The sequence below is a fragment of the Mirounga angustirostris genome, unplaced genomic scaffold (genome assembly GCF_029215605.1).
Source record: "Mirounga angustirostris isolate CCGP_5_RB_7025 unplaced genomic scaffold, mMirAng1.0.hap1 SCAF_8, whole genome shotgun sequence".
NCBI lineage: Eukaryota > Metazoa > Chordata > Mammalia > Carnivora > Phocidae > Mirounga > Mirounga angustirostris.
This window is the reverse complement of record NW_026991716.1, coordinates 63,320,467-63,347,308: the sequence shown is the minus strand read 5'-3', so window position 1 is coordinate 63,347,308 and position 26,842 is coordinate 63,320,467. Positions and strand designations below refer to the sequence as shown.

At 41.8% G+C, this 26,842-nt stretch overlaps 2 protein-coding genes and 1 non-coding gene across 7 annotated transcripts in view; 1 reads left to right on the top strand and 2 right to left on the bottom strand.

The window, feature by feature from the left end:
* The window catches only part of MTO1 (mitochondrial tRNA translation optimization 1), a 47,513-nt gene extending 21,797 nt beyond the window's left edge, over positions 1-25,716 (bottom strand). The window contains exons 1-3 of one of the 4 annotated variants that reach the window (XM_064597771.1): positions 25,695-25,716; positions 3,733-3,932; positions 3,532-3,649 (exon numbers count right to left, since the gene is read on the bottom strand). In XM_064597771.1, the coding sequence (XP_064453841.1) occupies positions 3,532-3,649; positions 3,733-3,927 (313 nt within the window). In that variant the 5' untranslated portion in view covers positions 3,928-3,932; positions 25,695-25,716. Of the gene's footprint in view, positions 1-3,531; positions 3,650-3,732; positions 3,933-10,024; positions 10,416-25,694 lie in introns of those variants that run through there. The other 3 variants (XM_064597769.1, XM_064597770.1, XM_064597772.1) reach the window with 3 other exon arrangements.
* CGAS (cyclic GMP-AMP synthase) overlaps positions 1-26,842 on the top strand; it is a 50,738-nt gene that overhangs the window by 8,142 nt on the left and 15,754 nt on the right. For both annotated transcript variants that reach the window (XM_064597774.1, XM_064597773.1), the window contains exons 2-3: positions 15,545-16,775; positions 25,300-25,519. In XM_064597774.1, coding sequence (XP_064453844.1) covers positions 16,125-16,775; positions 25,300-25,519 — 871 coding nt within the window. In that variant the 5' untranslated portion in view covers positions 15,545-16,124. The remainder of the gene's footprint in view (positions 1-15,544; positions 16,776-25,299; positions 25,520-26,842) is intronic.
* Positions 25,607-25,708, bottom strand: LOC123838092 (small nucleolar RNA U13). The gene has a single exon (XR_006789426.1). It is a non-coding gene; the product is annotated as a small nucleolar RNA U13 (small nucleolar RNA).

The window sequence follows — 26,842 nt, the reverse complement described above, 5'->3', positions numbered from 1 at the left end:
GGCTCAGTCGTTAAGCGTCTGCCTTCGGCTCAGGTCATGATCCCAGGGTCCTGGGATCGAGTCCCACATCAGGCTCCCTGCTCCGCGGGAAGCCTGCTTCTCCCTCTCCCACTCCCCCTGCTTGTGTTCCTGCTCTCACTATGTCTCTCTCTGTCAAATAAATAAATAAAATCTTTAAAAATAAATAAATAAATAAATAAAATAAAATCCTTATGTGGATTAAAGAAGATATTAAATTCAGAAACAAAACAAGATGCTAAGAAACAATCAGAAAAAAGGACACTTTATAAATGAAAATACGGTCAAATTTAGAAAAATTCATTACAAGGATTTGGACAGTAAATTTAAGGAAGTCTTCTAAGAAAGTGTGTCAAAATGACAAAAAAATAAAAATAGAAGAAGCCCAGAAGACCAATCCAGAAAGGGACAGGAGTTACAGAAAGAAAGCATGGAGAAATAATAGAAGAAAATATGCAGATCAAGGACAGATTACCAGATTAAAAGAGAACAGTTAGTATCCCACCATAATGAATGAACAAAGAGCAGTCTAAACTACTTTCAAATTTCAGAACACCAAAGACAAACACAAGATCCCAGCTTTTAGAAAGGAAAAAACCTTTCATATACAAAAAAATGTAAATATGCATTGAGCTTTTTTTTATTGTTGGTTTTTGTTTGTTTTTTAGTAGGCTCCACACCCAGCATAGAGCCCAATGTGGGGCTTTGAACTCACAACCCTGAGATCAAGGCCTGAACTGAGATCAAGAGTCAGACACTTAACCAACTGAACCACCCAGGCACCCCAAGCTTTTTTTCTTTTTTAAAGATTTTATTTTTTCTACTCCATACTGATGTAAAAAAATTTTTATGTAAATTTTAGTTAGTTAACATACAATGCAATATTGGTTTCAGGAGTAGAATTCAGTGATTCATCACTTGCATACAACACCCAGTGCTCATCACAAGTGTCCTCTTTAATAGTCATCACCCATCTAGCCTATCCCCACCCACCTCCCTCCATCCAACCCTCAGTTTGTACTGTATGGTTAAGAGTCTCTTACGGTTTGTTTCTCTCTCTCCTTCCCCCACCACATATGTTCATCTGTTTTTTTTTTTTAATTTTATCTTATTTATTTTTTAAATTTTTTTTGTTTAAAGATTTTATTTATTTTTTAGTTTTTATTTATTTATTCGAAAGAGAGAGCAAGAGAGCCCAAGCAGAGGAAGCAGCAGAAGGAGAGGGAGAAGCAGGCTCCCTGCCGAGCTGGGAGCTCAATGCAGGTCTCGATCCCAGGAGCCCGGGACCATGACCCAAGCAGAAGGCAGACACTTAAACCATCTGAGCCACCCAGGTGCCCCTAAAGATTTTATTTTTAAACAATCTCTATACCCAATATAGGGCTCAAACTCACAACCCCAAGATCAAGAATCGCATGCTCTGACTGAGCCAGCCAGGTGGCCCAAATATACACTGAGCTTTTTAATAGCAAAACTGGAAGCTAAAAGATAATGGAACAAGACCGTCAAAATTCTCAGAAAAAAAATTTTAACTAAAATTTTATTCTCAGACAAATTAAGTGTCAAGTAAGGGGAGACATTTTGAGATATGCTTAAACACAAATAAACCGCCTTCCTTGCTTCTTTTCTTAGGAAGCTACTGGGAAGATATGCTCCAGCAAAATGAGGCAATAAGAAAGAACAAGACTGAAGTCTCAAGAAACATGGGATGATGTAACACAGCATAGTAGTAAAAGGAAGGCTCAAAATAACATCTGTGCAGAGGTCCTAGAGAGCAACTGTCCTGATTATAGCAGATTGCCTGCGGGGGCGGGGGGGGGATTGAGGAAGTTGATGTCTCTGGGAGGGAAGTATCAAAGAAAAAGCAGAATTTACAGATTACTTGACTATTGAGAAAATGGCAGGTTTTTTCCCCTTTGTTTTTTTTTAAGATTTTATTTATTTATCTGACAGAGAGAGACATAGCGAGAGAGGGAACACAAGCAGGGAGAGTGGGAGAGGGAGAAGCAGGCTTCCCGCCGAGCAGGGAGCCCCATGCTGGGTTTGATCCCAGGACCCTGGGATCATGACCTGAGCCGAAGGCAGATGCCTAACGACTGAGCCACCCAGGTGCCCCGACAGTTTTTTTTCCCTAATGAAAAAGCTGAACAAGTCCATAAGTAAAATTAGCAAATTAAAAATAAAGCAAATATTAACCAAAGGCAAAGAAAAGAGGTTTATGAAAGGAAACAAACATAGCACACTATTTGGATCTGTAGTGAACAATATTTAATCGTAATATATAACAATATAATCATAATAATATAAATACTATCAGTCAAAATTGATAGCATAATTACATTAGAAGGATAGAGAGAAGGGTGCCTGGGTGGCTCGGATGGTTGGGAGTCTGACTGTGGCTCAGGTCACAATCTCTAGGTCCCGGGATCAAGCCTCATGTCGGGCTCCCAGCTCAGCGGGAAGTCTGCTTCTCTCTCTCCTTCTGCCTTTTCCCTTGATTATGCTCTCTCTCTCAAATGAATAAATAAAATCTTAAAAAAAAAAAAAGGATAGAGAGAATGAAAGTACGGGATTAAAGAGAGCTACTATAAAAAATTAATAATGTCTAATACTGATAATTTAGGGAGTACAAATATAAGCATATTACTTAGAAATATGTAAGTACATATCAAAAGTGAAACTGAAGTGGTTAAGTCTATAAAGAGATAACTGTTTTTCATATGAACTTTTAAATTCTATTTGATTTTTGCAAAAGTTATGTGCATGTATTATTTTGATTAAAAAATTAATTCATGGGGCGCTTGGGTGGCTCAGTTGGTTGAGCGTCTGACTCTTGATTCCGGCTCAGGTCATGATCTCAGGGTCGTGAGATCAAGCCCCACGTGGGGCTCTGCACTGGGCATGGAGCCTGCTTAAGATTCTTTCTTCCGGGTGCCTGGGTGGCTCAGTTGGTTAAGCGACTGCCTTCGGCTCAGGTCATGATCCTGGAGTCCCGGGATCGAGTCCCGCATCGGGCTCCTTGCTCAGCAGGGAGTCTGCTTCTCCCATTGACCCTCCCCCCTCTCATGCTCTCTCTCTCAAATAAATAAAATCTTTAAAAAAAAAAAAAAAAGATTCTTTCTTCCTCTCCCGGTGCCCCTCCCCGTCTGTAAAAAAATTAATTCATAACTCCTTTAAATAAAAAATATATATATAACATTATATAATATAAATTTAAAAACTTAAAGTCAGGACTAGGAAAAATAAAAATTACCACAGAAGGACCAGGAGAAAAACACATTTATGTAGGTTATAAAGTACTACACTAAGATGGTATAAATGAGCCCAGAATTTGACTGAGCTTCATGAAGATCAAGATGAAAGGAGGAAAATAATTTTTTATGCAGTCTTCCTTTTCCATGAAGAGAAAACACAACCATTTCCTAGAATAAGCAAAACATCTCCATCCTGCTCTAAAATTAATTGTTCACATGGAGTCTGATACTGTTATTATCATCTATAACAAGTACACACCTAAAACCACACCACTGACACGGCATTTCCCGGTGTGCTCAGGCTCTGGTTCTGTAAGAACAAGGTCTTCTACAGCTCCCTCCTGAACAGTAAGCAGCGGTGTATTTAGGATTTCTTTCTGTCAAAGAGAACACAGGTTGAAACCTAACAGTTAAATAAATAATCACTACAGTCTCTCCTGTTTTCCTGCCCCATCCTTACCTGCATGTTCTGCTTATAGAGTTTCCTATCAATTTGAGCTCTCAGACCCCAAACAGCCGGTCCCTTACGCCGGTTTAATACTTTGTAATGTACACCAGATTGGTCACAGATTCGAGAACACAGGCCATCCAAGGCATCAACTTCCCTCATTAAATGCCCCTTGCCAATGCCACCAAAGGAAGGATTACAGGACATCTGACCTAAGGAGAACAGACATAAAATAAATATATGAGCACCCCGTACGTAGTGAGTGTTTAATAGGGAAATGTCTGTACAAGTGATTAGAATCATCTCATGTAATAAAATTGAAGCAATCACCGGAGAGAAAATTAGAAAATCCCAATGGGATGTAAGAGTCATTCAGGGCATCTTGGGAGGCAAACCACTGACTGTAGTTTCTTTTGAATCTTTTCCTTGACACATATTTTTACTGGTTCATTAGGTTGCCTTTTCCTTTAAAACCCTTCCCCAAATCAAGCATACTTTTAAGAAGTCCCTTGGCTGTGATTCACTGTTATCATCAATTGTCTCCCATAAATGTCATCTGCTGTTTTCTTTTTGCTTATTTTGTAAAAATAATTAAATTATAAGCTTCCTGAGAGTAGAAACCGTATTTTATACCTTCTCTTTAAATTCCCCTAGTCTTATTTGGAGGTCTAAACTCATGCGGTTGAGCGCCTGGGTGGCTCAGTCGGTTAAGCGACTGCCTTCGGCTCAGGTCATGATCCCAGGGTCCTGGGATTGAGTCCCGCATCGGGCTCCCTGCTCTGCGTGGAGCCTGCTTCTCCCTCTCCCACTCCCCCTGCTTGTGTTCCCTCTCTCGCTGTGTCTCTCTCTGTCAAATAAATAAATAAAATCTTAATAAAAATAAATAAATAAATAAACTCATGTGGTTATCTCAAAGGTTTTTATGGGAGGTGGAGGGATAGGAAAGCTATGTCAACATCTGTAGGTCCACCATAGCCACCACCAAGCCCTCTGCAAGTTTTTATAGTCTCCATAAGGAGGCTGAATCGTGCTGTGATTAGAAGTATGGGTCAGGAATGAGTGAAAAGAACCTGGCTCAATTCCTAGATCTACCACTTACAAGCTCTGTCATTTTGTCAAGTTATCTAATTTTCTCTACCTCAGTTTCCCTACTGTAAAAACAAGAATGATAGCTGCAGATTATTTCCCCCCTTCCTTTGATACAGAATCACAATTTTATTTAGGCAAACACTCCCCTAGGAGGCTTTGTGTTCTGGGAATGTGACTTGAACTCAGTAGGAATAAATCTTTATTGATCTAAGTAATCATGGTAATCCCGTTTCTACTTGCCACTGTCTGGGTTAGGGATGGGAAATAAGTCATGAGGGGTGACCTATTGGGGAAGGGGGGTCTCTAAAAATGGGTTGTTTTTCCTCTTCAAAGAGATACAAGGAGGGAAAAAAACCCTTCTTAGGTTGAAGTTGTCATATCTGGATGTGACACCTGGAACTATTATAGCCATTTTGTAATCGTAAGGATAGCTAGCTTGAAGACAATTCAAGAATGGCATAATGGAGATATTCAAGGAATGAGTCCTTAGACATTGTGGGCTGCTGAATTAACCAACCCTAAAACTGACCTACCTGCAAATGTCTTATTAAAAAATAAATTCTTGGGGCAGCTGGGTGGGCTCAATTGGTTAAGGGTCTGACTCTTGATTTGGCTCAGGTCATGATCTCAGGGTCGTTGAGATTGAGCCCCATATCAGGCTCTGTGCTCAGCAGGGAGTCTGCTTGAGAGTCTCTCTCCCTCTGTCCCTCCCCCCACTCACTTTCTCTCTCTCTCTCTCAAACAAATAAAGAAGTTTAAAAAAAATAAATTCTCGGGTGCCTGGGTGGCTCAGTTGGTTAAGCGACTGCCTTCAGCTCAGGTCATGATCCTGGAGTCCCAGGATCGAGTCCCGCATCGGGCTCCCTGCTCGGCAGGGAGTCTGCTTCTCTCTCTGAACCTCCTTCCTCTCATGCTCTCTATCTCATTCTCTCTCTCAAATAAATAAATAATTAAAAAAAAATCTTTAAAAAAAAATAAAAAAATAAATTCTCCTTTTTGTTTAAATTAATCGAATAATAAGGATTTGTTACTTGCAAATGGTAGAATGTACACAAAGCAATTAGCACAGTGTCTGACACAGAATAAGCAATAAATAACATTTACTAATAATTGTTTTATTTCCCAGTGTAAAACATTTCTCAGTGTAAAATACTCTCTGCTTCTGTTTTTCACTTCTTCAAAAATCACATAATTTCTTCGAATTGGCTTTAAAAAATTTTAATCATAAATAATTTTCCATTAGCAGCAACATTTAAAAACTTTTATATGACTTTCTCACATGTAAAATATTACTATTGACATAAGTATCCCTACATGAATATCTTAGAAAAGTGCTCCATAGGGCACCTGGGTGGCTCAGTTGGTTAAGCGACTGCCTTCAGCTCAGGTCATGATCCTGGAGTCCCTGGTTCGAGTCCCGCATCGGGCTCCCTGCTCGGCGGGGAGTCTGCTTCTCCCTCTGACCCTCCCCCCTCTCATGTGCTCTCTCTCATTCTCTCTCTCAAATAAATAAATAAAATCTTAAAAAAAAAAAGTGCTCCATACATTGCATAAAATTGATAAACACAGTGAATATCCTATCATTGAATTTATATGAAAGCAACCAACTTGCATTCCTGAGTTTCTAATTCAACATATTATTTCACATACAAATGTGAAGCTATTTCTTTCTTAAAGATTTATATATTTTTTAAAGCTTTTATTTATTTGTCAGGGAGAGAGAGTACAAGCAGGGGGAATGGCAGGCAGAGGGAGAAGCAGGCTCCCTGCTGAGTAGAGAGCCCAATGCGGGACTCGATCCCAGGACCCTGGGATCATGACCTGAGTCGAAAGCAGACGCTTAACCGACTAAGCCACCCAGGTGTCCCTAAAGATTTATTTATTTGAGAGACAGAGAGAGGAAGCATGAGTTGGGGGAGGGGCAGAGGGAGAGAATCTTCAAGTAGACTCCCTGGAGTGCAGAGTCCCATGTGGGGTTTATCCCACAACCCATGAGATCATTACCTGAGCTGAACCAAGAGTCAGATGCTTAACTGACAGAGCTACCCAGGTGACCCAATGTTAAGCTATTTTATTAAAGAGTAAGAAAGAATAGTATAATGAATTCCCAGGTATCGATTCAGGTCCAATCTTACATCTTTTATAGCTCTACACACTTCCTTCTTTTCCAGACATTGTATCAACTATAAATGTTTCAGACAAAGACTTTTTTTAGAGAAAAAAAAAAACCCACAATAACTTAATCACACTTGAAATATCTGAATTATTAATGAATAATCAAAACAGAAATTAGAAATGTGAAATATCACCAAGTATAATTTTTTTTCTATTACTCTGTATCACTCTTAAGTAATCCTCTTCCAATCTTTAGACAGGATACATTTCAGATACTTTCATTTATTTATTTTTTAGATTTTATTTATTTGACAGAGAGACACAGCGAGAGAGGGAACACAAGCAGGGGGAGTGGGAAAGGGAGAAGCAGGCTTCCCGCGGAGCTGGGAACCTGATGCAGAGCTCGATCCCAGACCCTGGGGCCATGATCTGAGCCAAAGGCAGATGCTCAACGACTGAGCCACCCAGGCGCCCCTCAGATACTTTTAGATCAGAGCTCGTAACTCAGTGATTTGCTGGTGATGTTTTGCTGGGTATACATGAAGCTTTTGTTAAAAACAAACAAAACAATGGATGAGGATATACTTTCCAGCTCACCACTGTTCCCATTATTCCATGTTGTTTTACTTACTTACTTATTTATTTATCAGAGAGAGAGAGCGTGAGCAAGCACAAGCGGGGGAGCAGCAGGTAGGAGAAGCAGGCTCCCTGCCAAGCAGGCCCTTTATTGAATTACTGTACATTATATACCTATTTGTAAAACTTACACTTGTGAAAGTTACATGCAAAGAAATCTTTGTCTTTTTAAACTGCTGAAAACCTTTTCTTAAATATATTTATCAATGTTGAGCCCCTCTCCTTACAGCCATAAAAGTTGAACATGCCACTTTTCTTTTGCTTAGCCCTCAAGATCTTTTCTACATAGAACTCCAGGAAACTATCCTTCATTCCCAATCACGTGGAGTTGGAACAAGAAAGTCTATTTGTCATCTGTGTTCTTAGGTAGACTACTAACATCCCAAGTGTGGTACTTGGGGTTGGCAATGGTAATAAAAATGTATAAATCAGTCCATTTTTCACTCTACTAAAAAATTTAAGTTGGCTATGTGGAAAAGCTTATGGTAAAAAAATAGTTTAACATCTGAACCACTTAATGGGTCAGGCACTGTTCCAGATTATTTGCATGTATTTTCTGATTTAAACTTTACAGCAAACTGAAGTTGGTACTGTTATTTCTATTTCATAGAGAAAGAAACTGAGGGTTAAATAAATTGTCCCTTGTCCAAGGTCACACAGCTAGAACTCAGTGAAGCCTGGACTGAAATTCAGAATGTCAAACAATCTCTTTAATGTTGAACATTTCCATGAAATGCATAGGTAATAAGACACAGAATAAACAGATGCACAAGGCTTTTCTCTTTCATTGTGAAATGCAAAAATAGTTGGCAAAAAAACATTATTTTCCAGGTTAGTAGAAAATAAAAGACTTTCCGCCTCTCATTTCATTATTGGTACATGATAATGACTAAATCACAACGGGACAATTCTTGCCTTTTGCATTCTTAGGTCCATTGAACCTTCTAAGTCAAAGCTATCTTTCTGAGGCCACGTAGAAATATTTAAGATACTCCACTATAGGGCGCCTGGGTGGCTCAGATGGTTAAGCGTCTGCCTTCGGCTCAGGTCATGATCCTAGAGTCCTGGGATTGAGTCCCGCATCAGGCTCCCGGCTCAGCGGGGAGCCTGCTTCTCCCTCTGACCCTCTCCTCTCTCATGCTGTTTCTCTCTCGCTCGCTCTCTAAAAAATAAATAAAATCTTAAAAAAAAAAAAAAAGATACTCCACTATATTAAATTACCACACAAAAGAGATTTTGATTCAAAACAAAATTGTCACTTACTAAGCTCATCTATAAGACTTATTATCTCTGAAATGCATTTATTTAAAAATAAAACGGATTGAACTGTGTTGGTAGAATAATATGAATATGGATTTTGATAAGTATCCCTTTATCCCTCACAGAACTACATTACTTATATTTAATGACCTTAGTTCAATAATACTTTTTTCATTAAATTTTTAAGTTATTATTGAAAAGTAGTATCCCGCCTTTTTTTTTTTTTATGTAAACAACACTGAAATGTATAATAAACAAAGTGTAATCTTTTGGGTAATCAAATCACCCCCAGGGTCGCCTAGGTGGCTCAGTCGTTAAGCGTCTGCCTTCAGCTCAGGTCATGATCCCAGGGCCAGAAGCCTGCTTCTCCCTCTCCCACTCCCCTTGCTTGTGTTCTCTCTCTCCCGCTGTGTCTCTGTCAAATAATAAATAAAACCTTAAAAAAAAAAAAAATCAAATCACCCCCCTCTAAAAGAATCACTGTTAACAGTGTATATTTCTCCACAGTTACAAGCTGAATGGTAATTCTTAAAAAAAGTATTTCAGTATCAAATATGTGATTTATTCACAATTTTTGCAAAACAGTTAATATTTCTACTGTTGACTCCTGAGCTAAATGCAGGAGGAAAAAAACATAGGTTTGCATGATTTACAAGATGATGTTTTAGCTAGCATCTATTATGGTGCTAGAGAGAGGTGTTGCTTTAAATTATAGCCATCCACCCATTGCCTATTAAGTGCGAAAAAAGCACTGCCAGTTCCTGAGTACAAAATTAGGAAACAAACACCAAGTAGAGATATAGAATGCAATAAAAAGTAGCATCGTTCTTCAAAAGGGCTTCACAAAATCTCGGAAAAATACAACAGTCGTTTAACAAGTAATTCCTAGTAAATGTTAATTCACTCCATTTCCAAAGCAACAAGCTAGTAAAGGGTAAATGACAACAACGAAGTAAGAAGCTATCAGCTTGTTTTCTTAGTTTCCCCCTTTCCCAAGGCACGGACCCCAACTCCCTCCACTACTTCTGTCAGCAGCAGCACAATACATGGTCCACGTAACAGCCTAATCCAGGGTTCTGGGCCAGGGCTACCTGATCTGTGAAACTCACGTTAGGATAAAACCACAGACACTAGGATTCTCACTAGCTTGCGGAGAGGAGAGGCTGCCCGTATCAGGCCACCGGGAAGGGGTGAAGGGGCTTACTGGCAGCTTGCGTCCTACGCCAAGCTCCACGCTACCCGAACTCCTCACCGATCGTGTCCACGCGGTGGGTGAGTAGCAGAGTCCGGGAGCCGCACCGAGCAGCAGCGGCGGCTGCCTCGGCCCCGGCATGTCCTCCGCCAATGACTACCACGTCAAAGTTCGCAGCCACGGGCGCCGCGCTGTCGCCGATGAACCGGGCCAACGGAAGGTGCTTTTTGCTGAGGGAAGCCGCGACACAGAGACCACAACCTCGGAGAGAAAACATAGCTGGAGAAAGGCAGAGTCTGACCCTGAACCTGACATGAACTAGGCGCAAAAACTTAGGATAGGAAGAAAAGGCTTCAGGGCGCAGCCATCTTGGCTCTGATGTCACAGCGTAGCAGTTTACGTCCAGCGTCAGCGCTGATTGGGGCTTTGGCGCGACTTCACTGGAGAAGCGAGACCGGGTAACTGTGCAGGTGGCCCAGATGGGGTGAACCTTGTTTCATGGTCCCGGGAGGCCTCTGATGACATATGGCTGTGAATCGATGGCTCCTGCTTGGACATTTTCTGTCCTTTTCGCGATTGGCAGCCCTAATCTCCAGTTGGTCACCTACAGACAATGATTTTAATCACTTTGCCTTATAAGATTCTTTGAATTTTCTGGTAAACTATCACCTGGACTTCTGTTTGTTTATAAAGACTAGCCTCTGAATAGGAGAAGCTTTGAAAGCAGTTAAAATGTATTTGTGGATGAAAGATTCATGATGGCCAATTAGGGGAATCAAATGGTTGAAGATTAAATGTCCAGCCTTTGGAAATTGACTTTTTTGGGGGGGGGGGCACATTTTTAAAGCCTTCCTTAGAGAGGAAACCTTTAACTGGTTAGTGAAACAACCCATGTGGTAGTTTTAGTCAAATGATTATTAAAATCTATCAAATAGAAATGGAAAACTTTGAGACTTAAAGAAGCTATAACTTCGTCAGCCCTCCTGATCCCCACCTCTGTAATTATTGTCAGCATTTTTTTGCTAATGTTTCCTAGGGTTTTTTTGTTTGTGTTTTTTTAAGGATTTTATTTATTTGTCAGAGAGAGAGAGAGCACAAACAGGGGATGGCAGGCAGAGGGAGAAGCGGCTAAGGGAAAAGCAGGCTACCTGTTGAGCAAGGAGCCCAATGCAGGACTGGATCCCAGGAGCCTGGGATCATGACCTGAGCTGAAGGCAAATGCTTAACGGATTGAGCCACGCAGGTATGCCGCCTCCTAGTTTTTTTTATACAACTACTCATGCTATTATTATTTTGCACATATAACACTGATTATATTATTTTTCAGTTTGCTTTTTTTTTTTTTTTTAAGATTTACTTATTTGAGAAAGAGAACATGCATGCATGGGGGGAGGGGCGGGGGGAGAGGGAGAAAATCCTCAAGCCGACTTCCTGCTGAGTGTGGAGCTGGATCTCACAACCCTGAGATCATGACCTGAGCTGAAACAAAGAGTCCCATGCTCAAACGACTGAGCCACCCAGGCACCCCAGTTTGCTCCTCTTTTTAACAATGTATTTTTTACTCTATGCCATATGTATATGAATCTATTACATTTTAGCTGTAATTTATTTAATCAACTCCCAATTACTGGGCATTTGGATTGTTTTTAATTTTTTTATATTATCATCATCCTTGTACATATATCTCTTTTTAAATTTATGGGACTCTTTCTATAAATGAAGATACTGGGTAAAAGGATTCCTCAGTGTTTATATTTTTGATAACGGCTGAATTAGCTTTCTGAAAGCTTTGTGTCAGGTTGCATTAACAGTGTAAGACTATTTCATTATACTGTAGCCAAGACTGGATTTTTAATTAAGTTTTAAGTATAAATGTCAAGAAGATGGACACTTTATATGTGAATGCTTTTTTCCCTTCACAGCCCTTTCTTGATATACTTTCTTTACCTGTCTTCCAAGACATCATCAAGCTATTCTGGTTTTCCTCCTATTTTTTCTGGCTACTCCTTCTCATTTTTCTGGTTCCTCCTCCTTGAGTGCTCAAGCCCAAGTGCACAACAAAACCAATTCCCAAATCCCGTCTTTAGGCCTCTATCTCCTGGGACCACTCTCAGTACTAACTCTGTAGCAGTCTGGGTCCAGTCAGAATATGGAATCACATAGTAGGACACCTGGGTGGCTCAGTTGGTTAAGCCTTTGCCTTCACCTCAGGTCATGATCCCAGAGTCCCAGGATCGAGTCCCACATAGGGCTCCCCACTCAGCGGGGAGTCTGCTTCTCCCTCTGACCTTCCCCCATCTCATGCTTTCTCTCTCTCACTCTCTGTCTCAATTAAATAAATAAAACCTTAAAAAGAAAAAAAGAATCATATTGTAGATATTTAATATAAGAATAATTAACTATTGGGGCGCCTGGGTGGCTCAGTCGTTAAGCGTCTGCCTTCGGCTCAGGTCATGGTCCCAGGGTCCTGGGATCGAGCCCCACATCAGGCTCCCTGCAGAAGCCTGCTTTTCCCTCTCCCACTCCCCCTGCTTGTGTTCCCTCTCTCGCTGTGTCTCGCTCTGTCAAATAAATAAATAAAATCTTAAAAAAAAAAAAGAATAATTAACTATATTGGGGTACCTGGCTGGCTCAGTTGGTAAGAGCATGCAACTCTTGATCTTGGGGTTGTGAGTTCAAGCCCCATGTTGGGGATAGAGGTTGCTTAAACAAACAAATACTTCACTCTAAAAAAAAAAAAATAATAACTATAATAAAAGAAATAACATATAAAGAAACTATATATGGTACCCTAGGGCTGAGGGAGAGTATCCAAGTAAGAATAAATTCAAAAGGGGTTCAGATCGCAAGTGCAGAAGGCCTTCAGAGAGTATGGGCTACATAACAGAGGGGGCTTACAAAGAGAGCAGTGGCTCTCTGTGGACCTCCTCAGCCACAGGCAGGCTGCACACAAGGCTTATAGAAGGATCAACTTCTTGGTGTGTGACCTTCTGGACCACAGGCCGGGCAGGAATTTGATTTCCCTGTCTAGTAAGTTGTAGATGGGTTATGGCTGGGCCAAGGTGGCAAGGTCCCAGAGGGATCACTTTCTGGGCCTACAGTTGGGGTAGGCCCTACTAGATGTTCTCACATCTACGAGTCTGACCTTTGCCGTGCAATCCCCTTCCACTCCTTCCACTGTGTTGGAAATTGCAGGAAACCTCTTCCTCCTACATAGTCCTTCTGCAACCTCTATTGACAAAGGTTAACATAGTGGGCACTTTGAAAGAACTGCTTAAAGGAATTCTGTTGTTTATCAGACAGCATATATTGAGGGGTGTATTAAGTCCTTGTCTGAGAAGCAATAAGTTTGTAACTGACACAACATCTCAAACTTCACAAGCTCCAGCCATACTTGCTGTTGTTTGAACAACTAGGCATAGTCTCCCCTTAGATCCTTTGTATAAACTTTTCCTTTGTATTTACTTTTCCCTGAAATTGGTTTGCTTGAGAACAAGCCTGACTACACAATAGTCCTCCTTCCATTTTACAACAACAAAAATAAATAAATACAGATTTCTCACATCACATTTCAAACTAGGGCTCATTGCCCTGGGGTGTTAAAAAAAAAAAAACAAAAAACTTTTGTATCAGAGGATGTATCAAAATATTGGTTTTAGGAAAACCTTTTTAAAAGAGTAATCAAGGCATTTTTGTCCATTGACAGATGAATGGCTATCAAAATGTGCTATATACTTTCAGTAGAAATATCGAGTCTTTTTTTTTTTTAAAGATTTTATTTATTTGACAGAGAGAGACACAGCGAGAGAGGGAACACAAGCAGGGGGAGTGGGAGAGGGAGAAGCAGGCTTCCTGCGGAGCAGGGAGCCCGATGTGGGGCTCGATCCCAGGACCCTGGGATCATGACCTGAGCCGAAGGCAGACGCCCAACGACTGAGCCACCCAGGCGCCCCGAAATATCGAGTTTTAAAAAGGAAGGCTGACAGGGGCACCTGGGTGGCTCAGTTGGTTGGGCGGCTGACTCTTGATTTCAGCTCAGGTTATGTATGACCTCAGGGTCTTGGGATCAATCCCCGAGACAGGCTTGGTACTCCGTGAGGAGTCAGCTTGAGGATTCTCTCTCTCTCTCTCCCTCTGCCCAACCCCCCCATGCTCGCTCATTCTCTCTCAAATAAATAAATAAATCTTAAAAAAAAAAAAGAAAAGAAAGAAAAGGAAGGCTGACATATGCTACAATATGGATAAACCCTGAGGACATTATCTTAAATGAAATAAGCAGTCACAAAAGGACAAATATATCATTCCACTTAGATGAGTTACCTAGAGTAGTCAAATTCATAGAGAAAGTAGAAGGGTGGTTGCCAAGGGAGAGGGAGGGAATGGGGAGTTATTGTTTAATGGGTAGAGTTTCAGTTTTACAAGATGAAGAGCTGGGGAGATGGATGGTGGTGATGGTTGCACAATATTAATTATTTAATGTCACTGGACTGTACACCTAAAAATGGTTAGGATGGTTTTTAAAAAAAAGTAATCAAGGCATCTAAACCCAGGGGTTTCCTATCTAATATGTATTTCTGTAAAGGGATTGGCTTTAGAAATAGATATTTGAAAGCCTATATGGAGAACTCTGGAATCACAAGGGCCCAAACAGCATGAATTATTTAAAATATAAGTGCCGGGCGCCTGGGTGGCTCAGTTGGTTAAGCGACTGCCTTCGGCTCAGGTCATGATCCTGGAGTCCCTGGATCGAGTCCCGCATCAGGCTCCCTGCTCGGCAGGGAGCCTGCTTCTGCCTCTGACCCTCCCCCCTCTCATGTGCTCTCTCTCTCTCATTCTCTCTGTCTCAAAAAAAAAAAAAAAAAAAAAAATTTAAAATATAAGTGCCATTTTTTGATGGGCTTTTGAGAACCAATGGATAAAACTCACAGATAGGAACTTCTACACAGGGACGCCTGGGTGGCTCAGTCAGTTAAGCAACTGCCTTTGGCTCAGGTCATGATTCCAAGGTCCCGGGATTGAGTCCCTGCATTGGGCTCCTTGCTCAGTGGGAGACTGCTTCTCCATCTCCCTCTGCTAGCTGCACCCCCTGCTTGTGCTCTTTCTGACAAATAAGTATATAATGTTTTTTAAGTCTTTAAAAAAAAAAAAACTTCTACACAATTTAAGACTGTATGTGCTTTTACAAAGTCAAATAAAATGAAATCTTTATTCCAATTGCAGTCAGTCCTCATTTCATTTCCACCTTGTAAAAGTTGGACATTTTCTATTTCTCGTTAATTTAAAAAGTACCCTTACTTAAACTTACACTTAAAAAATTTCTCTGTCAGGGCGCCTGGGTGGCTCAAGTCAGTTAAGCATGTGCCTTAGGCTCAGGTAATGGTCTCAGCCTGGGATTGAGCCCTGCATGGGGCTCCGTGCTCAGCAGGGAGTCTGCTTCTCTCTCTCTCCCTCTGCCCCTCCCCCTTCTCTCTCTCTCTCTCGCTCTCAAAGAAATAAGGTCTTTTTTAAAAAATATTTTTATTTATTTGACAGAGAGAGAGACACAGCGAGAGAAGAACACAAGCAGGGGGAGAGGGAGAGGGAGAAGCAGACTTCCCGCCGAGCAGGGAGCCCGATGCGGGGCTCTATCCCAGGACCCTGAGATCATGACCCCAGCGGAAGGCAGACGCTTAACGACTGAGCCACCCAAATAAAGTCTTAAAAAAAATTTTTTTTTCTCTGTCAACTTCAGTGTGGGAGAAGCTCCGTAGTTTCCCAAAATTCTTTTAGGCTGAATGCCCGCAAATCTGTTAAGCTTTCACAGCTCCTTTAGAGTGTTCCCCGCTGCCCTCTGGTTGAATTCAGCGTGCTTCCCCGCCCGGCGGCGTCACGTGCACCGAAGGGTGAGAAAGTTAGCATCTCTCGGGCACCACGGGCGGCCCGCCCCTTGGCGGCCGGGTCGTGGCTCCCCGTGACTTCCCAGCGTTCCGTCTGGGCGCGTGCTCCCCGGCCGCGGTCCCTGCGTTCCCGCCAGATATTTAAGTTTCATTTCCCGCTGCCACTGCCGGCTCCTCCTCCCGTGGCCTTCCCCCAAGCCAAGTCTTCCTTCTTTCGGGGAATAGAGAGCGCCAGCATGGATCCCCGGCGCGAAAATGCCACGCGGAGAGCTTCGAAGGCCGGAGCCGCCGCCCCCAAGGTTCTGGCGCAAGGAGAGAAGGGTCCCCGGGCGGAGCCCAGCGGACCCCCGGCCGCCCTTGGGGCCGCCGGGCCCAAAGCACAGAAGTGCGGCCCAGTCGGGGCATCTGGATCCCTGCGGAAGAAGAGTGCCCCGGGCTCCACGGAGAGACCACAGGTGCGCGCGCGGCGTGTCCGCGCCAAAAAGGCGCCTCTGGGCGCTGAAGACGTGGTGGAGGGGCTGGCGGTTCCGGCGCAGAAGCTGGCGTCTCCCGCGGCCTCGGGGCCGCACCTTCTCGGGACTGGATCTCGCCGCGAGAGGGACGCGCGCGCCGCTCAGGAGCAGAGAGACTTGCCAGAGCCCACGGAGGTCTCCGGCCTCGGCCCGCTGCTTCCAGCGTCGAGTCTGAGGCAGAAGGGGGCGGTGCCTGGCGCCTGGAAGCCCCGAGCGGTGCTGGAAAAGTTGAGGCTGAGGCGCCAGGAAATCTCAGTGGCGGCGGAGATTGTGAACAGGGTTGTGGACCACCTGCTGCGGAGATTGCAGAGCTGTGAGTCCGAGTTCAAAGGTGTCTCCCTGCTGCGCACCGGAAGTTACTACGAGCACGTGAAGGTGAGCTGCCCCGCGCCTCTCCTCCGCTGACTCCCTTGCCCCTGTCCCCAGCCTGCCCGATAGTCCCAACTCCCGCGGGTCGCGCGGTCCCTCACTTCCCTTCGGAAGAAACCCAGACTCTTGTTCTCTTGGCCTGTGACATAGTTCCAACCAAAAAGAGGATCCGTTGTTCGTTTATCCATCTATACATCCAACGAACGTACAGCTAACCAGTATCGGTTGCCAACTACTGTCAAGACACTACTCTTGGGGGGAATTCAAGTGTATCGATTCATTCATGCAAGCAGATTTGTATGGAGTTTCTGTAACAGTGCTATACTTGGTGTGCCCTAGTCAAGTTCTGACTTGGATAATTAAGTGCGAAAAATTCCACAAAATTAGTGTATCTAGGAACATTTTTCCTATGGGAAAAACTCTATAGGAAGAACATCTTCAGTCAGTACCCTCAGCCCCTGCGGACTTCCTCTTTCCCCAGTTTCTTATACAGATGTCTTGGGAACCTCACAGTGGGTGATTTTTTTTAAAACATTAAGAAAAAATCTCCTACAGATCCTAAAAAGTGTTCCTCCTAAATACACATACAGTGTAATTGTTTTAGGGTATGTATTCCACGGCTCCGTTTGTTTGTGTGTGGCTGAGTTATTAAAGTCTTCATTCCAGTATGAATTGAAGATTTAGGAGCAGGTTCCTGACTGAAGATTCTTTCCTGACCAGTGGTGGCCTTTTTTGTTGTTGTTGTTGTTGTTGTTGTTAAGATTTTATTTATTCCGGGCGCCTGGGTGGCTCAGATGGTTAAGCGTCTACCTTCGGCTCAGGTCATGATCCCGGGGTCCTGGGATCGAGTCCCGCATTGGGCTCCCTGGTAGGCGGGGAGCCTGCTTCTCTCCCTCTGCCTCTGCCTCTCTCTCTTTCATGAATAAATAAATTTTAAAAAAAAATTTAAAAAAAAGATTTTATTTATTCCGGGCGCCTGGGTGGCTCAGTCGTTAAGCGTCTGCCTTCGGCTCAGGTCATGATCCCGGGGTCCTGGGATCGAGCCCCGCATCGGGCTCCCTGCTCCGCGGGAAGCCTGCTTCTCCCTCTCCCACTCCCCCTGCTTGTGTTCCCTCTCTCGCTGTGTCTCTCTCTGTCAAATAAAAAAAATCTTAAAAAAAAAAGATTTTATTTATTCATGAGAGAGAGAGAGATCGAGCGCGCGCGCACAACCGGGGGTGGAGAGAGGGAAAGAGGCGGTGGGGGGAGAGGGAGAAGCCGACTTCCCGCTGAGCAGGGAGCCCGCCGGATCCCAGAGCCCTGAGAACATTATCTGAGCTGAAGACAGACGCTTAACCATCTGAGCTGCCCGGGCGCCCCCAGTGGCAGATTTCTTTAGTTGTGTTTTCACCTAATCTGTCAGTTTTTTTCAGGGCTGGGCTGTGCACCTCCAGTAGATCTGTAAAATCTTGGGTGTAGCATGAACAGAAATACAGGCTGATAGCATTTAGGTGATCGTAATTTATTTTATGTTACATATTGGCTTTATTCAATTAACTGCTCTCCAGAAGTAAATGATTGTTAAACTCTAGATTTAGGTTTTTAGAATTATAAACTCTTAAGATAGCAGGCCAAATATTATGCATCTTTGTATTTCTAAGCCTTAACACATAGCAAGTATTCAAATGAATGAATGTGCTCAAGAAGAAAGGATGAGTGGGACACCTGGGTGGCTCAGATACTTAAGCGTCTGCCTTCGGCTCAGGTCACGATCCCAGGGTCCTGGGATCGAGTCCCACATCGGGCTCCCTGCTAGGCAGGGAGCCTGCTTCTCCCTCTGCTGCTGCCTCTCTCTATCTCTCTCTCTGACTCTCATGAATAAATAAATAAAACAAACAAAAAAAGGAAGAAAGGATGAGTGATTTCTCTCAAGACCTCTGCTTTCTCAGGGTAGCAGATTCAGATTTCATTCCCATGATAAGCATTTAACCTGGTAGCTTTCAGTGGAAATTAAACCTTTCATATATATATATATTTTTTAATGTTTTATTTATTTATTCATGACAGAGAGAGAGAGAGGCAGAGGGAGAAGCAGGCTCCCCGCCTAGCAGGGAGCCCGATGCGGGACTTGATCCCAGGACTCTGGGATCATGACCTGAGCCGAAGACAGATGCTTAACCATCTGAGCCACCCAGGCGCCCATCTTTCATATATTTTTCTTTTGGCTTGCCACCTGGATTGTAAACTCTATTGTCACAGAATGTTTTACATAAATTGTAGCCTAAACAGCCCCCCATTTCATTGGTGTGGACTCAGTGATATTTATTTATTGCCAAAAAGACAGTGTATGTATCAGTCTTTGAATCTTAAACTTTTTTAGCACTGAAGACTATATAATTCCATCTAAAGTATTTTGAAAGCCAAGTGAGCAAAATTTTCATTAGATTGTCTGGCTTAAGTATGATTCTTATTACATAAATATTCAGTGCAGTCATTTGGAAGGAACAATAAGATGTTTAAAGAAGTTTCCAGCCAGAACCAGTCTCCTTTTTTTTTTTTTTTTTTTTTTTTAAGTAAGCTCCACATCCAACGTGGGGTTTGAACTCAGGACCCTGAGATAAAGAGTGGGGGCATACTCTATTGACTGAGCCAGGCCAGCTGCCCCAGAACCAGTCTTCTTTTTATTTTTATTTTTTACTTTTAAAAAAGTTTAACTGGGGCGCCTGGGTGGCTCAGTCCTTAAGAATCTGCCTTCGGCTCAGGTCATGATCTCAGGGTCCTGGGATGGAGCCCCGCATCGGGCTCCCTGCTCAGCGGGGAGCCTGCTTCTCCCTCTCCCACTCCCCCTGCTTGTGTTCCCTCTCTTGCTGTGTCTCTCTGTCAAATAAATAAATAAAATCTTTAAAAAAAAAAAAGTTTAACTTACATAAGTAGTCTCCACACCCAAAGTGGGGCTTGAATTACAACCCTGAGATAAAGAGTCATGTGCTCTTCTGACTGAGCCAGCCAGGTGCCCCTCTTTTTTAAAGATTTTATTTATTTATTTGAGACAGAGAGAATGAGAGACAGAGAGCATGAGAGGGAGGAGGGTCAGAGGGAGAAGCAGACTCCCCGCTGAGCAGGGAGCCCGATGCGGGACTCGATCCCGGGACTCCAGGATCATGACCTGAGCCGAAGGCAGTCGCCCAACCAACCGAGCCACCCAGGCGCCCCAGGTGCCCCTCTTTTTAAAAATCATACACTGATGGAAGAAATTGAACGAAATTTGTTTTACTTAAAACATATATTGATTTTTAAAACTGATACATTTTTATTGTAGAGTTGATTCACTGCCTGGCTCCAGCAGTGAATCTTCTAGCAGGCTCCCACAGCTACCCACCCCCCACCACTTTTCTCACCCTTTCCCATATTTGCCCCTTTTCCATGTTGATGTCCCTGGAAAGTTAGGAAAAGCATATAGAAGAGCAATATTATTCCTGGAAAAGAAAATGTTATTTATTCACTGTTATCATTTTGGTGTATTTTCTTCTGTTATGTATACACTTGGATTTCAAAATTAGATTCCAAACTCTTTGTAACTGATAAAAAGGATAGATACACCTCTCAATAATTTATTTACTTAGTTCCACATTGACACATTTTTATTCATGTATTTTATTGTAATATTATCAAGTTCTAGGTGAAAATTTGGACGATTTCTTACAGAAATTCTCTGTGTAATTGCCATTCCATAATGTTCTTTTTGTCTCTTTGCAATTTACCAATCATATAGTTTGGGCTAAGTGGAAGGTTATATAGAAATCAAGTAATTGTAGTGATTTTAGCCAGTAGTACATTAACCAGTAAAGAAAAGAAATAAACTACAGCCACATGCAACAATGTGAATGAATCTTATGATCATAATGTTGAACAAAAAAAGAGGAGGTAAAGGAATACACAGAGCCCATGTAACAAGGCAGGAAAAAGAAACAAAATGCGTAAGATCAGAAAAGGAATAATAAAACCTATTTATGCAGATGACTTGATTGAATTTTTATACAAACTATTAGAAATACAGTTGGCCTTTGAACAACACAGGGACTAGGGGCACCAACCCTTCCCCATCCATGCAGTCAAAAATCTGCATATAACTTTTTTTTAATTTTTAAAAGATTTTATTTATTTATTTGTCAGAGAAAGAGAGAGCACAAGCAGGGGGAGCAGTAGACAGAGCGAGAGGGAGAAGCAGGCTCCCTGCTGAGCAGGGTGCCCTACGTGGGGCTCAATCCCAGGACCCTGGGATCATGACCCCAGCCGAAGGCTTCACAGACTGAGCCATCCAGGCTTCCTGCATATAACTTTTGACTCCCCAAAACCTTAACTACTAAGAGCCTAGTGTTGACTGACTTTTTGATGAACAGTAACAGTAACACATACTTTGTCTGTTATATGTATTACATACTGTATTTTACAATAAAGTAAGAAGGAAAAGAAAATGTTATTAAGAAAATCATAAGGAAGTCACAATACATTTATAATACTGTACTGTAAAAAAAACACCATATATAAGTGGACCCACCCAATTCAAATCTGTGTTGTTCAACTGTTATCGGTGGATTTAGCAGGATTGCTGGATACATAGTCAGTAAACAAAAACCAAAGTACTTCAACATATTAAAAACAAAAAAGTGTAAATGAAATGTAAAAATGCCATTTACAATAGCATCAAGAACATCAAATATTTAGGAATAAATATTGCTAAAGATGATAAAAATTTCAAAACATTGCTGAGTAAATTTGAAAATGGACTAAATAAATGGAACTCTATATCATGTTCAGTTTTCCTCAAGTTGATCTATATAGATTCAGTGCAATTCAGTCAAAATCCCATCAATTTTTTGTTTAAATTGACAAGCTAATTATAAGATTTACATGAAAATGTAAAGGGGGGTTGCCTCAGTGGCTCAGTCGGTTAAGCATCTGACTCTTGATCTCAGCTCAGGTCTTGATCTCAGGGTCTTGGGTCCAAGCCCCATGTTGGGCTCCACGCTGGGCATGAATACTACTTAAAAAAATGAAAAGAAAAGAAATGAAAATGAAATGAAATGAAATGAAAGGGGCACCTGGGTGGCTCAGTTGGTTAAGGGACTGCCTTCGGCTCAGGTCATGATCTCAGGGTCCTGGGATCGAGTCCCATGCATGCTCCTCCCTCTCCCACTCCCCCTGCTTGTGTTCCCTCTCTCTCTGTCTCTCTCTCTATCAAATAAATAAATAAAATCTTAAAAAAAAAAAGAAAATGAAATGAAATGCAAAGAACCTAGAATAAAAGGCAATTCTAAAGGAGAAAATGTTGGAGGACTTACCCTATCAAAGAGCAAGACTTACTATAAAGCTACACTAATTAGGCAGTTATTACTGGTGCAATGATAGACAAATAAGCCAATTGTGTAGGAAGTCCAGAGACAGACCTGCATATATAATTCAATTCAGTACAAAATATATGCAATAGTGTAATTCAGTGGGAGAAAGATGGTTTTTTCAATATCGATACTGGATCAATTGGATATCTGTGACACCCACCTACCACACGTCATACACAAAAATTAATTCAAGATATAAAATAGACCTAAAGATGAAGGGTAAAACAACAAAGCTCCTAGAAGAAAGCATAGAAGAGTATCTTCATAACAATGGGATGTACAAATATTTCTTAAATAGGACACTAAGATTGCTAACCATAAAAATAGATAAATTGGACTTCATTAGAATTGAATTTCTTCTCACCATTGAGAGAATGAAAATGCAAGCCACAGCCTGGAAGAAGTTACTCTCAATATGTATATTTGACAAAGGACTAGTACAAATAAATAAGAAAAAGACAAACCAACTTAACATTGGGCAAAGACTTGAATAGATGCTTTAGTATATAATCCAATAACAATAAACGTGTTCAACATCATTAATCATCAGGAAAATGTAAATTAAAATCATGATGAGATTCTACCACACATCTATCCACTAGAATGGCTAAAATTTTAAAAGGCTTGACAATTCCATCTTAGGAGAAGATGTGGAGCAACTGAAACACCCTTACTTGATGAAGAGAGGATAGGTTGGTATAACCTCTTTAGAAAATTGACAGTTTCTTCTAAAGTTAAAGATATGCTTATTTTGTGGTCCAGCAGTTCTACTCCTAGGTACATACACAAAAGAAATGAGTGCTTATGTCCACCAAAAGGCATATATAAGAGTGCTCAGAACAGTTTTGACTGTTAACCCAAATACTCAATAACAAAATAAGTAAATGTATTCTGATATATTTCATCAATCCAGTAGAATACTGCATAAGATGAAAAAGAACAAACTACCAGTACACATAACAATATGCATGAATCTCACAAACGTAATGTTAAACAAAAGAAGTCAGATGTAATAGAATACATTTTATATGATTCAGTTTATATGGTGTTTCCAAACAGGTGAGCCTAATCTATGGTGTAAGAAGTCAGAATAGTAGCTACTCTCAGTGGAGGGTTTCTGAGAGGGAATGGGAATGAGAATCTTCTGTGCTCTGGGGATGAGAATAGGGCAGTGCCCACAAAGCTCACAGTTCCTGTTGGGATTCAGCCATTTTTCTGGAATAAGTCCTCCTTGGATTGTTGCAAGCTCTTGGTTAATATACAGATCAGAAGAAGTTGAATTGACTAATCTGGTCCATGTTCTTGTTGTTTATGTGGAAGAGTGAATTTTCAGAGACTCTTACTTCATTCCCACTGACGTCACTCCCAAGTGTTCGACTCTCATAGTATACCCGAGTCAGCTCAGGCTGCCATAACAAAAACACCATAAACTGGGTGGCTTAAACAACACAAATTTATTTCCTCAGAGTTCTGGAGGCTGAAAGTCCAAGGTCATAGTGCCAGCATGGTTAGGTTTGGATGAGGACTCTCTTCCTTGCTTGTAGACAGCTACCTTCTCCTTGTATCCTCACTTTATTCCTCAGTGCATGTGGGCAGAGAAAGGGATCTCCCTTCTTCTCCTTCTCTTCCTCTTCCTTCTCCTCCCACCAGTCCTATCAGATTAGCACCCTGCCCTCATGATCTCATTTAACCGTCTAAAAGCCCTGTCTCCAAATACAGTCACTTTTGGGGTTAGGGCTTCAATATATGAATTTTGGGAGGACACAATTCAATATACATATACAGCATGGTACATCTCAATTTGGACTAGCCACATTTCATATGGTCAGTAGACATATATAGCTACTAGGTACCCTGTTGAACAGTACAGTCCAATAGCTGTACTTGAAGCATGCTCCTGACTAATGAAAGATTTGTGCTATTTTTAATATTTATTTATTTATTTATTTTTAAAGATTTTATTTATTTGACAGAGAGAGAAAGAGAGCACAAGGAGGGGAAGTGGCAGGCAGAGGCAGAGGGAGAAGCAGGCTCCCCAGAGAGCAGGGGGAGCCCAATGTGGGACTCGATCCCAGGATCCCAGTATCATGACCTGAGCTGAAGGCAGTTGCTTAACCTACTGAGCCACCCAGGTGCCCTGTGCTATTTTTAATATAAGAAAAATAATCATTTTTGATTGCTGATTCATATATTATTATTGTGAGGATGAAAATGATTCTTTGAAGCTCCTAAAATGCTGTGGTTCAAAGACACTAATGTAGTTCATGACTTGGCACTCACAGTTACTTGGGTGACCAGCAGCTCTAACAAGGTGGCCTTTGCTCAACTAGCCAGCCATGACTACGCACATTTTTTTAGACCATTGTGACAGAAGGGTGGCTGCAGTATCTTGTGACAAAAAAGATAGCACCTTATTGGTTTTTAATTTTATTAAGTTTTTTTTTTTTAAGATTTTATCCATTTATTTGACAGAAGGCAGACGCTTAATGACTGAGCCACCCAGGCACCCTAATTTTATTAAGTTTTAAATTCAGAAAAAAGCTGGTGCAGATTTTAAAAGCTTGATGATATTTAAAATTGTTCTAAATTATAAAAATAATGCATACTCTTCGTTAAAAAAAAAGAGTGTGGAACCTACAAACCAAAACAATAATACTCTCCTAGTTCCACTAATCCCACTTCCAGAGGATATAAATCTTAGGAATCTTGCTTTTCTTTTTTAAGATTTTATCTATTTGTTTGACAGAGAGACACAGCAAGAGAGGGAACACAAGCAGGGGGAGTGGGAGACAGGGGAATGGGAGATGGGGGAGTGGGAGACAGGGGAGTGGAAGACAGGGGAGTGGGGGGGAGTGGGAGAGGGGCAGTGGAAGAGTGGTGTGGGAGAGGGGGAGAGGGTGTGGGGGAGGTGGTATGGGAGATGGGGAAGCAGGCTTCCAGCGGAGCAAGGAGCCCAATGCGCGCCTCAATCCCAGGACCCTGGGATCATGACCTGAGCCAAAGGCAGACACTTAATGACTGAGCCACCCAGGTACCCCAGGAATCTTGCTTTTCAAAGTAGGGTGTTAAGTGGACATTTCAAGAAAAAAATTTCAGTTGCTTGGAAAATATTCACAAACCAACATTTCAGTGCTATTTTTACTATTTCTTAGATTTCTGCTCCTAATGAATTTGATATAATGTTCAAACTGGAGGTCCCCAGAATTCAGCCAGAAGAATATGGCAGCAGTGGTGCTTATTACTTTGTGAAGTTCAAAAGAAATCCCAAAGGAAATCCTCTGAGTCAGTTTTTAGAAGACGAAATATTATCAGCTTCTAAGATGCTGTTCAAGTTTAGGAAGATCATTAAGGAAGAAATTAAAAACATTCAAGGTAAGAGTTTTGACTGTTGATTCTTAAAGTTCTAATCATCCCTATTAATTGCCAGTGTGCACTCCTCTCCTGATCTTTTTCTTTCCACATCAGACAGGTAAAGTGCCGAGGTCCTAACAGGGTTGAGGGAGGCGTATGTCACACAACAACGTGAATACCCGATCCTCACACTTACGAACTCAAAAGGATCCTCTTCTGATCTTTCTTGATCTCTCTGCAGCAGACTGTTGATCGCTACGTCCTAGAAACAACTCTTCACTCCTGATTTTAGTTTACTGGAATTTCTTGGCATTCTTCCTAAATGTTGATTAGTTCTATTTTGGCCTCCATTGAATATTCACTGGACAGCTGCCTTATGCCACTGGGTACAGGTGGTTGCATAAAATCACCGGGATCGCCTCTTGAAGCTTGTAAACACAAATTGCACTGCGTGCTCTGAAGGGAATGAACTGGGAGAAGTAGTAGCAATTGGGGTGGAGTAAGACCCCAAGGCGGAAAAGAGCTTGGCAAGCTCAAGGAACAAAAAGAGGCCTGTGTGGACAAGGGGAAGAGTGACATGAAATGAAGTTGAAGAGGTGGCCAGGGGCCAGACTGTGCAAGGACTTGTAGATCCTGGAAATGAATTCAGATTGATTTCATGTTCATTCATGTTTTAATTAAGGAATAATGATTGGCTTTGTATTTTTAGAAGTTTACTCTGGCTTCTCTGGAGAATATATTCTAAAAAAACAAATAAGGGAAAGGAAAGGAAAAGGAAAATATTGAAGTAATTCAGGTGAAAGATAGTGGTGGCTTACATGGAGGTGGGGATGGAGAGAAGCAGACATATCCAAGCTTGTAGCAGTGCTTACTTCTGGATTAACTGTAGGGGTGGAGAGAAAGGACTGAATTAAAGAAGGCCTCCAGTCTGCTAACTGAGCACCTCTGTGGATTGATTGTACCATTTTCTAAGATGGGAAAGACTGAAGAGGAATGTATTTTAAGGTATGAATTAGAGGAGTATGGCTTTGGATATTTTAAGTTAGAGATTCCTGTGATACACTGAAGTGAGTATGTCAAGTCTGTTATTGGATATGGGTTTGAAGTTCAGAGGATATGTTTGGGCTGTATGTAAACATATAAATGGCATTGACAATGGATGAGACCACGTAGGCAGAGAGGGTTGATTCATTTATTCATGAATCAGTATCCATCGATCATCTAATGTGCCAGATGTTCTAGGTGTTTGGGATACAGTAATGAATAAAGAGATGAGGACCTTCACCCTTCTGTACCTTATAGTTATATAAGGGCAGACATACAATTAATAACAAATGGAAACCA